Source organism: Megalobrama amblycephala, linkage group LG19, assembly GCF_018812025.1.
Source record: "Megalobrama amblycephala isolate DHTTF-2021 linkage group LG19, ASM1881202v1, whole genome shotgun sequence".
Classification (NCBI taxonomy): domain Eukaryota; kingdom Metazoa; phylum Chordata; class Actinopteri; order Cypriniformes; family Xenocyprididae; genus Megalobrama; species Megalobrama amblycephala.
In genome coordinates this window covers 21,646,646-21,660,499 of record NC_063062.1, presented here as the reverse complement: position 1 = coordinate 21,660,499, position 13,854 = coordinate 21,646,646, and the positions used below count along the sequence as shown (strand labels likewise).

The 13,854-nt window shown below is 37.7% G+C and overlaps 1 protein-coding gene across 4 annotated transcripts in view; it reads right to left on the bottom strand.

Annotated features, from left to right (window-relative positions):
* Positions 1-13,854, bottom strand: part of sema3ab (sema domain, immunoglobulin domain (Ig), short basic domain, secreted, (semaphorin) 3Ab) — an 82,018-nt gene that overhangs the window by 26,429 nt on the left and 41,735 nt on the right. For all 4 annotated transcript variants that reach the window (XM_048168205.1, XM_048168206.1, XM_048168207.1 and 1 more), the window contains one exon: positions 3,850-4,010. In XM_048168205.1, coding sequence (XP_048024162.1) covers positions 3,850-4,010 — 161 coding nt within the window. The remainder of the gene's footprint in view (positions 1-3,849; positions 4,011-13,854) is intronic.

The window sequence follows — 13,854 nt, the reverse complement described above, 5'->3', positions numbered from 1 at the left end:
TTTATTCCTGTGATGGCAAAGCTGAATTTTCAGCATCATTACTCCAGTCTTCAGTGTCACATGATCCTACAGAAATCATTCTAATATGCCGTTTTTACACGACACCGTTTTAAACTTAAAACATAAAACTTTTATGCGTTTGTCTGTTCATTAACACTACAACGGTGTTTTGGGTGCCTGAAAACGCAAGCTTTTGAAAACGGGTTTCAAAGTGCAAGTTTTTGAAAACGGTCTCTGTGTAAACAACAAAAACGCGAATCCGTTGAAACGATGATGTCATGCACATGCGCATTACATATGCATCTGTATCTGTAGTGCTTCATCACCATCTGTCCTGGCAGAAGAATACAACATTTTAGTCATTTTCGCAGATCCGTGTGAATGGGGATTGTTTTGACAATGGTGTCGTCTGTACGCAGAAAACTCAAAGGAAAAACTTCTCAGTTTTAAGCATATCGTTGTTGTGTAAACGTACCCTAATAAGCTGATTTGGTGCTGAAGATACATTATTATTATCAATGTTGAAAACAGTTGTGCTGCTCAATAAAAAATGTGATTTTTTTTCAGGACTCTTTGATGAACAGAAAGTTCAAAAGAACAGCATTTATTTGAAATAGAATGTATTCATAACAGACGTAAGTATTTACTGTCACTTTTGATCAATTTAATGCATCCTTATGAATAAAATTCAAAAAAAAAAAAAAAATCCAGATGTGTAAATCCAAGGAATGGTGTGAGAGGCCTTCAGTGAAAAGAGTAATGGAATAGCATGAGTGGGAAAAACAAGGTTTCTTTGGGACTGCTGTCACAGCGCGTTACTGTACATTCTCCCTGTGGGAGAGAGTTGAGTGTGCTGTAATATAGCTCCTGTCTGATGGCTGTGAACGTGTGAAACTGCATCCTGATCAGATAAGCTCTGAGTGAAATTGTGTGTCTGTGTTTCTAAGGGAGACAAAGAGAGAGAGAGTACTGTACAATACTGAATATTCACGATTTGGAAGTTTGTCTGGAGGAAGAAAGTTTTCTTTGGTAGCGGTACATGTTGCCCTCATTAGACCCCGATGTCACTGTTCCTGACAATAACTGAATTTTTCGACCCACTTTTTTGTTTTAGAGTGGGACAAATAACCAAATGGGAACATCTCTATTATGGTAACCACATTCAGATCCTCTTTCAGTGGTCATGGAAATTTTTCTCCATCATACAGTCTGATATTCAATTTACACACACACTCATATTGGTGCACCTATAATTATGAGGACATTCCATAGACATAACGATTTTTATGCTGTACAAACTATATATTCTATCGCCCTACACTAGCCCAACCACAAAACCTGCCAGTAACAAAACATTTTCTGCATTTTACATTTTTACAATAAAACACTGTTTAGTATGTTTTTAAGCCATTTTAATGACTCAGGAAGTGTCCGCATGAACCATGTTTACGTTGTAATACAAGTCTTATACCCATGTCATTATACAAATTTATGTCCTCATAAATCACATAAACAAGCACGCACACACACACACGTTGTGTTTACATGTTTTATGGGGATTTTCCATGGACATAAGGATTTTTATACTGTACACACTGTATATTCTTTCCCTTATACCTATCCTACCCCAACCCCTAAACACAGCCCTCACACAAAACATTTTTCTCACACATTTTTCAAAAAACATAATTTACTTGATTTATAAGCTGTTATCCTTATATAAAGAAAAAAAATAGTTCCCACAAGGTCAAAGATTTCTGGTATTACTTAGTTGACTTCAGAAGTAAAATTTCCCAATAATTTCCCAAGATGTTTATGTCTTTCTTCAGTAAAAAAGAAATTAGGGGGGGTTCACACAGTTCCATCTTTCAGTTTCAAACGATCTGTAAATCCAGTGTTGAACTGGGCATAAGCGCCGATCCTGTGAGCTCGAGCAGCCACAGAAAAACACGAGATATTCTCCATTCATCTTCACCAATAAAAAAGTGATTGCAACTATCAGACATGACTTTATCCTTATTTTGATAGTTATAGTATCCTTATTTTGATAGTTATAGCATCAATTTAATGCATGAGCACAAATCTCTCAGCTCCACTTAACGCTGGGTTCTTTGGGAAGCAAGGTTATCTTTCCCTCACAACCAAAAACACACTTCTTTGGTGACATTGTTGATTTCGTGGTCTAAAAACAAAGTGACAAATCTTTCTCGAGCAAAGTTTGTGAGGAATCGGAAGAGTATTTTTGGCACAGATGGTCATACGTCCAACTCGTGTTTTGAAACTTTGGCCATGTTTAGCATGAAAATCCAACTCTTTAACAGTGTAAATAACTCAGAATGTAAATAAATAATTTTTAACCACAAATTCCCATCTTGCACTGCTCTGCGATGCGCCACGCATTACGTAATTATGTTGGAAAGGTCACACGTATGGCAATAGGGTGAAAAACTCCATCTAATTTTTTCCTCCAACTTCAAAATCATCCAACATCTTTGTTTTACCTTTTTTTTTTTTTGTAAAGGGAGTTTGACTTAATCTTTGTACATTCACTTTGCACTTTCGCCTACATCACATGTGACCTTTCCAACATGATTACATTATGTGTGGTGGATCGCAGAGCAGCGCATCTAAGACAAGCATTTGTGGTTAAAAAGTATATACATTTTTATTCTTTTAGAAAATGACAGGGCATTTTGCTAGACAAGACCCTTATTCCTCAGCTGGGATGGTGTAGAGCCCTTTGAAGCTGCACTGAAACTGCAATTTGGACCTTCAAACCATTGTACCCCACTGAAATCCACTATATGGAGAAAAATCCTGGAATGTTTTAAGAAAGAAAGACATGAACATCTTGAATGACATGGGGGTGAGTAAATTATCAGGAAATTTTAATTCTGAAGTGAACTAATCCTTTAATGCAACAACATGTCTTGTGTGAACTGTTCCTTACAATATAACTAAGCCATCTAACTAAAGTAATTTTTTTCAGGACAACTTACATATCCTGTATTTCCTCATATGGCAACATTTATATTACCTTTATTCTGTGAAGGTTATGTTTATAAAGTTACATATAAGCTAAAGTGGGCTGCGGTTTTGCCCTGGCACCGTTCGTCTGTACTTCGCTATGTTTATTATTTATCCAGGTGAATGGATAGCAGCTCTCAGCCAGACTCTATGTGATCAGTATGACAGCTTTACTCTGAAATATTCATACTCTTTTCACTAGAAACAGATCCCCCTGTGTGCTGATGTGTTCATTTGTATGTATAAGGCAGAGAGAGAGAGAACAAGAGGAAGACAGAGAGACAGAGAGACTAGTACAGCTATTTTACATAAAACTTGAACTTTATATGAAGTATTTTAGCTTTAATTTATTAGCAGTGGTGGTTTAAAACAGATGGATTTTGAGAGATACAACATCCTTGAGAGGGTTTAGAGTGCTGACAGCTTTAACATACTAACCGTTACACAATCAGCAACTTACAGCAAAATTGCGTAAACTCTAAATTCTGTCAAAACACAGTTTCTGTAACAAATTCACCATCTCTAATAATAACCCACAAGACAATAACTCTCAGACTTCAAAACTTTGTGTGAGCAATGTTTTGGTTTTCAGTCTCTGTTTGACTAGTCCCTTATGGATGTGACCCTAAACCAGACTAATTATGCATGGCTTCCCTAAGACCAAGTAACAAATTAGTTTAGACAACTTACCAGGCAGTCAAGTTTGAAGTATGCTTTGCACATCCCTACAACTAGCAAATCTACATTAGTTTAATTTGAACGATGTCCCATGTGCAATGCTGATCACCAAAATTGGTTTAATAGCAATTCCCATCTTCTTACCAGTTGCTGGTCCATATTGATGTCCACCAAGTTGAAGGACAGCACATGGTCTTTTGCCCCCACAAAAAGCCGACCTCTCTCCTCATCCAATAAAAAGGTGTGATAGGCAGAGCTGTTGGCCAGTCCATTGAAAGTAAGCAGGTTGTTGGATTCCAACATTTCTGTAGGGAAAAAGTGAACATAGTAAATAAGATTTACTGTACATATGAGAAATGGTCTCCAACAAACTTCAAAAGCAAACGCTGAAAGAAAAATGACCACACATATGCGGAGCTTTAAAATATGGTCAATAATATGCAAAAACCTGATGTTTGTAATCTTCATTTGAGAGTTATAAGGCTGATGGGAAGACTAAAAGACGGACATTGGCACTGACAGCGAACAGCTCAGCAGGGATGGCAGCTCTGCTCTAGTGTGTGTGAGACGTGTGACTTGTGGTTTTGGCTAAAATACAGCTGGGAAAGCTGGCGGTGCTCATGGATACACATAGATATTTGCTTGTAGATTTTGCTTTTGTTCTTCATGTAGATTTTTCTCTACAGAGCAAGTAACTGAATGAAGCCAAGCCATAAAAAACATGAGCAATCTGTAAAAATTAGTTTCAAGTAGCTTCAAAATATTGATGGGACACATTTGATAGGGATTTCTTATTTCATTTCTTTCTTTATTATAGGAATAGTTCATCCAAAAATGACAATTTTGTCTTCATTTACTCACCATTGTGTTCCAAACTTCACTCATTGGCTGTCAAGCCAAAAGAAAGCACAATAAAAATACCACACTAAAGTATCAAGTCTTCTGAAGACATGCAATAGAGCTTTGTGTGAGAGACAGAATAAAAATTGTTATCTTTACATTCATTCATTTGAAAATGTGCATGCAGAGATGATAACTGTGGGGTACAGTGGGGTACTGTGAGTTCAGTGAATAATGACTGACAATTTTGGCCTGTTCCTCAAACAAATCTATCATATTGCCTCAGAAATCTGGGAACATTGTCACGGGTAGCTGTGAAGAGTCCAACAAAGATATGTGGTGCAGAAAGATGATCAAATAATATTTAATAAACACCATGAACAATCAAGCAGTAAAAGTGTAAGACTATACAGAACAGAATTAACATGATAATTTAGTGCATGAGTTGTATGGAACACTTTTATGGTATTTTTACATCCTTTATGGAGGACTTGAGAGCACTTTTGTCATGCTATATGTGCACTGTACGAAAAAAAAAAACCCACTGTGAACACGCTGCCTAACATCGCCTTATATATTCCACAGAAGAAAGTCATACCATGACATGAGGGTGAGTAAATGATGGCAGAATTTCTATTGGTGGGAGAACTGTTTCTTTAATGAACAGCAAGCTATAATTATAGTATTTGTCCTTAAGGGAAGTAAGATTTTCCCTGCCGTCACATTTAAATTGCTCTCCGGAGAGACATTAATAGCAGCTGAGAAATATGGCAGTGTCGGAGTGACAGCATCGGAGTGAGGACCAAGAGAGTAAAGTGAGGACATTTTTCCCTTTAAAGGCCTGTTTGAGGGTCAAGACTTGGTTTTAGAGATAAGGTTATAATTGGGTAAAGGGTAGGTTTAGGGTAAGGGTTCAGGTTAAGCACTTACTGTAGTTTTGATGGGAAGGGTTAGGGTAAGGGGCTAGAGATATAAGCCGTTTTCCTCATGGGGACCAAAAAAAGAACATTTTTTGGGTTTATCTAAAATGTAGGGTTTGCCAGAGACACACACACACACACACACACACACACACACTATTTAACCGTTATGCGCTCAATAAACGAGTGAATGAAATAATTAAGGAAAGCGAAAAACGTTTTTCAGAATTCAGTGTGACAGAGAGTTTTTCAAAGGGCCAAAGGGGAAAAACAGGAGTAACAGGAGAGAGGAAAGAGTGAAAGAGGAGAGTGTGAGAATGGAAAGACAAGACCTGTGGAGTGCCACAGAGGAGAAGAGAAGAACAGGTTGATGAGAGGTTAAAATTAGGATTGAGATGACTTAAAAGAGGTCAGCAAGACAAGAGGAGAAAGAGAGAATGACAGTGAAACTCTCACTTGGGTTTGGAGAACTCATTTTGGAGGGCCTGTGGTGTTTCCATTTGGCACCATGACTAAAAAACACTCAGAATGCCTTTTACACACTCAGACACACTTGAAACACCAGGAATTCATCTCACCATCACTTCAATGTGCATTCATGCACATACACAGGCTTTTTCTAAGACAAAACAGCATCTCTTAAAATACAAATTGTTCATAAAGCTATAATGCTTCCATTAACCGAAAACTCTGACATAAAATCTGACACTTTTTTCACTGTCTCTGTGTTCAGGGTTAATTCATCCAAAAAAAATGAAAACTCTTTCATCAGTTACTCACGCTCATGTCGTTCCAAACCCACAAGACTTTCGGACATCTTCAGAATACAAATAAAGATGTTTTGGGTGAATAAACTTTCAATGGAAGGACAGAAATCTCTCAGATTCCATTAAAAATATCTTCACTTGATGAATGAAAGACTTACGGATTTGGAACAACATGAGGGTGAGCAACTGATGACAGAATTTTCATTTTGGGGTGAACTATTCCTTTAAACATGGTAAAATGTGTTAAACAGAGCACTATAATTCATAGGTGAAAGCATTAGCAAATTGGCAAAACCAATAAACAAAGTGAAACGCATGGTTTTGCTCTTTAAAAAAAAAAAAAAAAAAAAATGAAATCAATAGATTGTAACATTACAATATATCGGCTTATTATAAGTCAATATTTTATATATATATATATTTATTATTTTATTTCCATATAATTGAAGATAAGCCTCTACAGTTCAAAGCAATGCATTTTGCAACCAAATTAGGACCCTTTTATTTCTCTTACTGTGAGGAAATAAAGAGCATAAAGTTCAATGAGCATTTCCTTTGAGCTGTATGAAACACCTGTTGAATTATGTTGCCGTCATACTCTCTCCTTCCTCTTCTATTGTGTTTTACGATCACTTCTTCCGCAGGTGTAAACGAGTGACTGTGTGCATTTGGTTGTTTCACATGAGTGTGGAACATCAACTGGCACTGGCAGTCTCATCGGATTGTCAAGTGTCTTCTTGCGTAATGCACTTATGCAGGGAAGAGGTCTAATTAAAACAGACACACATACACATTCAGCAAGAACACACAAATATTCTCTAAAAACTCAAAATGGCTACATCAACAATCGCAAACATTCACTTTTGAAGAGGAAATTAACTGTGCACTTGATTATTGTAAATGGGAAGCTTTTGAAAAGCATTACATTTGAACAAAAAGTGTGTGTGTACAAAACTGTGTTTGTGTGATCGTTTTGAAACAGCATGGCTTTGTGTTCTTTCCGTGTCATTATCGAAACAATAAATCAATCATCTTCACACAAGTTTTTAATCAGGCAAACAGGGGAAAACAAAGCATGATGTAATGTTTATTTATTGGCACCTTTGCTATGATCCAGACAGTTGCCAGGGCATTAACAAACACATAAATCAGATTCCAAAGGTAGAACATCATGTAATTAGTACATCATTCTGCTCAGTGTGCATGTCTTTGTGAGCGTGTGATCAGGTCAAGGTGTGAGAAGTGCATTTACTTGGGCTTGGTAATCAAATGCCATCTGAGAACATGAAGTTTCCAACCAAGTAATAAAACCTGATCTTGCGCAAAATGTGAACATGAGATTTATTATCTAACTGCCTAGTAAAAACGTGAAAAAGTCTTTTTTTAATCAGTAATGTACATTACACGCACATACAGAGAGAGCGAGTGAGAGAGAGAGAGATGGCAAAGACTTGAAATGTTGAAATGAAATGTTTGGCAAGTGGTGCTAAAAAGGTTACTGCTCTATCCTGTTTGAAAATAACATAGCACCTATGCTAAACCATACACTAACCAATAGTGTTACAAAAGCAAACTTGAGATAAACTTGCTTCATTTTCTGAAGCAACCATGCCATTTTAACTCGCTTCTACAAGTCTTTGAGCTCCTTTATCGTGACTCGCACCAGAGTGCTTTGTGTGAGCAAGTTAACTACGAAAGAAGAAGAAGAGCTAAAACATTATGACCGTCTGCCTAATATGTTGTTTGTCCTCCACGTGCTGCCAAAACAGCGCTGACCGAGGCATGGATTCAACAAGACCCCTGAGGTGTCCTGTGATATCTGGCACCAAGACGTAGCAGCATATCCTTCAAGTCCTTTAGGTCGTGAGGTAGAGTCACCGTGGACCGAACTTGTTGGTCCAGAACATCCCACAGATGGATTGGATTTAGATCTGGGGAATTTGGAGGTTCATTACCTTGGGAATCTGGGGAATTTGTGAACACCATGAACTCATCATGTTCCTCAAACCATTCCAGAACAATGTGTGTAGTGTGGCAGGGTGTATTATACGACTGAAAGAGGCCACTTCCACCAGGAAACACCATTGTCATGAAGGGGGTGTACCTGGTCTGGAACAATGTTTAGGTAGGTGGCACGTGTCAAATTTACATTCAGCATGAATGGCCAGACCCAGGGTTTCCCAGCAGAACATTGCCCATCCTGGCGGCATAACTTCCTCTGGTGAACGGCGCACAGGTATCCATCCACGCCATCAACGTTATGTAAATGAAAATGGGACTCATCAGACCAAGTGACTGTGGCGAGCAGGGCGGGCGAGAGCCGGCCTTGAGTCTCTCACGGAGGAGCTCCAGGAGCATAAAAGGAGGAGCGACGACAGTGAAGGACGAGAAAGGACCAGGCCTGGACTTTATTTTATGTTTTATTATGTTTGTGTGGCCGGCAGACGTCCGCGAGGGTCTGCCGGCATTACTTTCATTTTGTATTTATTTTGAATTAAAGTTTTGTTGAACGTTCGCCGGTTCCCGCCTCCTCCTTCCCATACTTACGATCTGTGTTACAGTGACCTTCTTACACTGCTCCAAGGTCAGTTCCAATGCTCGCGTGCCCATTGTGCTTTCGATCGCACAACGACAGGAATGCGATGACAACAGTATTTTAATATAACACAAAAGCCGCGTTTCCGCCGAAATTACCTAGAACAATTTGTCCTTGGAACTTTTTTCCCCCAGACCTATTGCTAGCTGCATTTCCATACGGGTCTAAAGTACTGTGAAGATAGTCTGGTGACATAGGACTGCGCGTGAATTTCCAGTTCTCGCTGGATTTCGTCCTCCGCATATAAGCTTAATAAAGCCTGAACCTCATCGTCAGTCCAACTCCATTGTTGATTCGAATAGCAAACAACTCTTACAGCACACACCGCAACAGACTTTTAAAAGCGATGGTTGAAAAAAAAATGCTGCATGGAGTCAACCAATCAAAATGCTGCGTGAACTCAACAAATCAGCATGTTCAGTGCCCAAGTCCCACCCCTGAAAATTCTGGAACTTTGAAAAAGTACTACCTCGTGAGCAGGGACTTTCTGAGAGGGAATTTTTTACCCGGAACTTCATTTAGACCCTGGTTCCTGTGGTTGAAACACACCAAGTACCACCCCAAAGTTCCTAGTTCCTAGTTCCTGTGGTGGAAACGCGGCTAAAGGAAAACTCTGGAGAATCTGTATATACAGCCATTTGTATAAATGAGAACAGTCAAAGAAACAGACTGAAACTCAGGGAATAAATACAAGAGAGGAAAACAAAGGGAGCTAATCAGGCACAGCTGAACAGAATAACCAATCAATCAGTAACCAAGGAGAATAATGAGAACTCAAACATGCAGGCAAACGGGAAAATACCCAACAGAAATAGAACATGAACATGACAATGCAAATGTCAAAATGTTTTAGTTTACAAATCATGCACTATGGTAAAATGTTTGTGGTCATAATATAGCACAAAAATAAATCTTTATTAATCGATAATCTGTCCCTGCAAACATAATTTGTGTGAAAAGGATTAAAAGTTGGTAGGTAGAGGCAATGAGCCTGAGTTTTTTATTTTTAGCAGGTTTTTGCTCAGATTCAGCTACAGTGACAGTTGCTGTGTGAATTAATACCGCATGAGCTGTAATCATCATTTAGCCCAGAGTTATTTATCTATTAAAGATTACCTGAGAACACCCTGAGGAACAGGTTCTCAGAATCAAGGCTTTGAGCTGACAGAGACAAAGACAAGGAAATTCAAACAGTTTCAGTCTACAAGGATGTAACCAAATATTCAAGATTGTGGGGATCAAATGTAAAACTTTAGGAATCAAATCACTGGAATCACTAGACTATTGATGCTATGGAAACATTTCAGAAAATAAAGTGTAGGTTTGTTCATGAACTAATAAATGGTAAAGTCTATAAGGACTCTGCAGATATAGTATTGAGTAATTTGTGTATCAATATATATTGATAATCAATAACCTTGATTAAAAGGTTAAAAGGTGACATTAAAGACATTATAATGTTGCATAAGATTTAAAAAATGCGGTTCTTTTGAACTTTCTATTAATCAAAATAATCCTGAAAAAATACCACAAAAATATTCAACAACAATACTAACCAGCACAACTGTGTTTAGAATGATTTCTGAAGGATCATGTGACACTGAAGACTGGAGTAATGATGCTGAAAATTCAGCTTTGTCATCACAGGAATAAATTACATTTTAAAATATATTCAAATAGAAAACAGCTATTTAAAATTGTAATAATATGTCATAATGTTACTGTTTTTTAACACTATTAATTTACACATTTATCAAATAAATGTAGCCTTGGTGAGCATGTGAGTTTTCTTTCAAAAAACATTTTAAAAATCTTACCAACTGCAAATTTTTCAATGGTAGTTTATCATAACTTAGCTGAGTCAGGACAAAAACAGGCCATGTTTTGTGTTTGAGATTCCAGAACATACGGTGCCCCTGCCTGGCATTGTGGGTAATCTACAGCACCAGCACGCAGTCACACAGGAGGAAGTGGCTTTAGACATGCTGCTAATCTGAACCTCACCAGTTTAAACAGCACACAAACAGGAGAAGTGCTAGTCTCATCCTCTATCAAATCACTGAGACCATCTCTCTGTCTCTTTCCCTCCATCTATTGTTGTGGAAAAACATCTGAGAGCACGAGCAATGAGGGGAGGGCAGGTGGAGGCAGAGGAACGGTCCCATCTGAGGCTGATAAAAATAAACTTCCCTACCCTACATACTGCCTGCACTCTCTGCTCTGCAGGGCACATATGTGTGTGTGTGTGTGTGTGTTTGTATGTGGGCAAATGAAACATGAGTGCTATCCACACTCACCTTTTTCCATTCATCACAGCATGCATGTCCTTCTAATCAAATCTGGAGTTCTGATTATTTGTGTATGTGATCATTTGAACCCTTTCCACAGGGTCCAAAGATCATTTCGAAGCAATCAAATGCCTAAAATCAAATCTAATCCAATTTGCATCATGTCTTTTTGCTTTCCAAGGGGAAAAACTGTATTACGGCATAAATGTTTTCCATTTCACAGGAATTTGGCGGAGTATTGTTTTAGGTGTGTGCGCTCTAATGCTGTGGCTTTATTTCTGAAGAGGATACAGAGTTCACATGCTGCAAACGCAACCCAACACCAGATTCTTGGACGTGTTTGTGAATTAAAAGCTTAATTAAAGTGAAATAAAACTTCTCTCATTCCTTCATGAGATTATAGCCGTCTTAAAAAATTCACTTTGGAATGGGATAGCTTTACACCAAAAACATTATTCCATCACACAAATTTGCACATACACACATGCTCAAACTAAAGTAGCCAATCTCTTGTTTTTGTACAAGCTGCACCACTTATTCGAGACAACATGCAGCCACATATATTCTCGTGTTCTTTATGTCTTTCCACACCACTTCACTTTTATGTGAAGGTGTTATTGTTAACCTGCTCTGGGAACTTTCGGCTCAGAAGGGACGCTGATACCACCCTTGTGAGGAACACCAGAGCTCAGTCAGGACTTCCTCATTGGTGGCTTCCCCCCCACCCCCCACCCCCCACCCCACACACACACACACACACACACACACACACACACACGTTTGTGTACAGGTTTGATTGTACTTATGTGTGATGGTTACTTTTTGAAAATATTCTCACAAATATATTAAAACGCATAAAAAAATATCAATATCTAAAATGCATTTAATTCAGTAAATCATGTAATCATGTTTAGCATAATCTGATAATGTAAACAACTTTCTGTGAAGGTTAGAGTATAGTAAATCATAGTATGAAAACCAGTATGTCTTTATACAAATAAAGCAAAATAAAATAAAATAAAATAAAATAAAATAAAATAAAATAAAATAAAATAAAATAAAATAAAATAAAATAAAATAAAATAAAATAAAATAAAATAAAATAAAATAAAATAAAATAAAATAAAATAAAATAAAATAAAATAAAATAAAATAAAAAAAAATAAAAAAAATAAAATAAAATAAAAAAAAAATAAAAAAATAAAATGTGGCCCTGGACCACAAAACCAGTCATAAGGGTCAATTTTTTGAAATTGTGATTTATACATCATCTGAAAGATGAATAAATAAGCTTTCCATTGATGTATGGTTTGTTAGGATAGAACAATATTTGGAAAATCTGGTATCTGAGGGTGCAAAAAAATCTAAATATTGAGAAAATCTCCTTTAAAGTTGTCCAAATGAAGTCCTTAGCACTGCATATCCACTCACAAAAATACATTTTTGATATTTTTATGGTAGGAAATTTACAAAATATCTTCATGGAACATGATCTTTACTTTATATCCTAATGATTTTTGGCATAAAAGAAAAATCCGATAATTTTGACCCATACATTGTATTGCTGGCTATTGCTACAAATATACCCGTGCGACTCATGACAGGGTCACAAATAAAATAAATAAAATAAAATAATATTTTTACAATTCCACTTGGTGACAATAGTGCCAATTGTGAAATTACACAACTCATCTTTAAAAAATACAAAAACAATACATTCTTGTTTTGTTTTAATAACTAATTCAAAAAAAAATACAAAAAACTGCAGAATGTGCAGTCTCTAAATTAAGTAAAGGCAATTACTTCCACAAACCCACATGCATTTTAATTGATGAGAAATCAGCAAAAGATGAATCAGCCAGACTGTGCTGACAAATGTTCACAGGTGTGCAAGCTTGCTCCGGTGCTGGTGGATATCAGAATCAATCTTGGCATTTCACCAAGTCGTGTTTGCTCAGATCAGCCTGCATACATCGCAAACGCACGCGCACACTGAGTGCAAAAGCACAAACACATACACATTCCCTCTCTCCATCTCTCTTTGTCTCTTTCTTCATCGTTTTCCACACAAACAGTGTGTGCATGCCTGTAGGTGTCAGTGTTTGATACGGCGAACAGTTCCAGACGTGTGTGTGCATCTGTGTTCGGGCAGATGAGAGCTCTGGGTACTTAAGAAGCCCCCCTGTGTGTTTGTGCCTGTGTGCGTGCTCGATCTGTCGCCTGACAGTCACACACCGAGGTTCATATAGAGCTCAGCTTCCACCAGCCAGCTAATGAGGAGCTGTCAGTGCAATTAGAAAGCTGGCAGAGAGAGAAATGGCTCACTTTCATACAGCCATCTGCCCTGACTGTTAAACCTCTCTCTCTCTCTGTGTCTCTTTCTAATTACAGAGGGAGGGTGGAACGAGCTCTTTCATTTAAACACTCTTACTGTGAATTCACTCATGACAGCTCACTTCATCATGAACACCAATCGGACGGGAAGAGTTGTAATGTTTTAACAAAACCGCACCGTTAAAAACACCTTGCGTATTATGTCTGCAATTATAATAACACACTCCCTCAAAACACTGAGAATCTTATAAACAATTTACTCTAACTGAGCAACAAAAAGTGAAGGAAAGTACAGTACATTTACACGTAGAGAAGAATATGAATGATCAGTGGTTCTCAAGCAGTGGGTCACGACCCAAAAATGGGCAAGTCTGTTCTGATAGGGACACACTGTCAAACAAAAC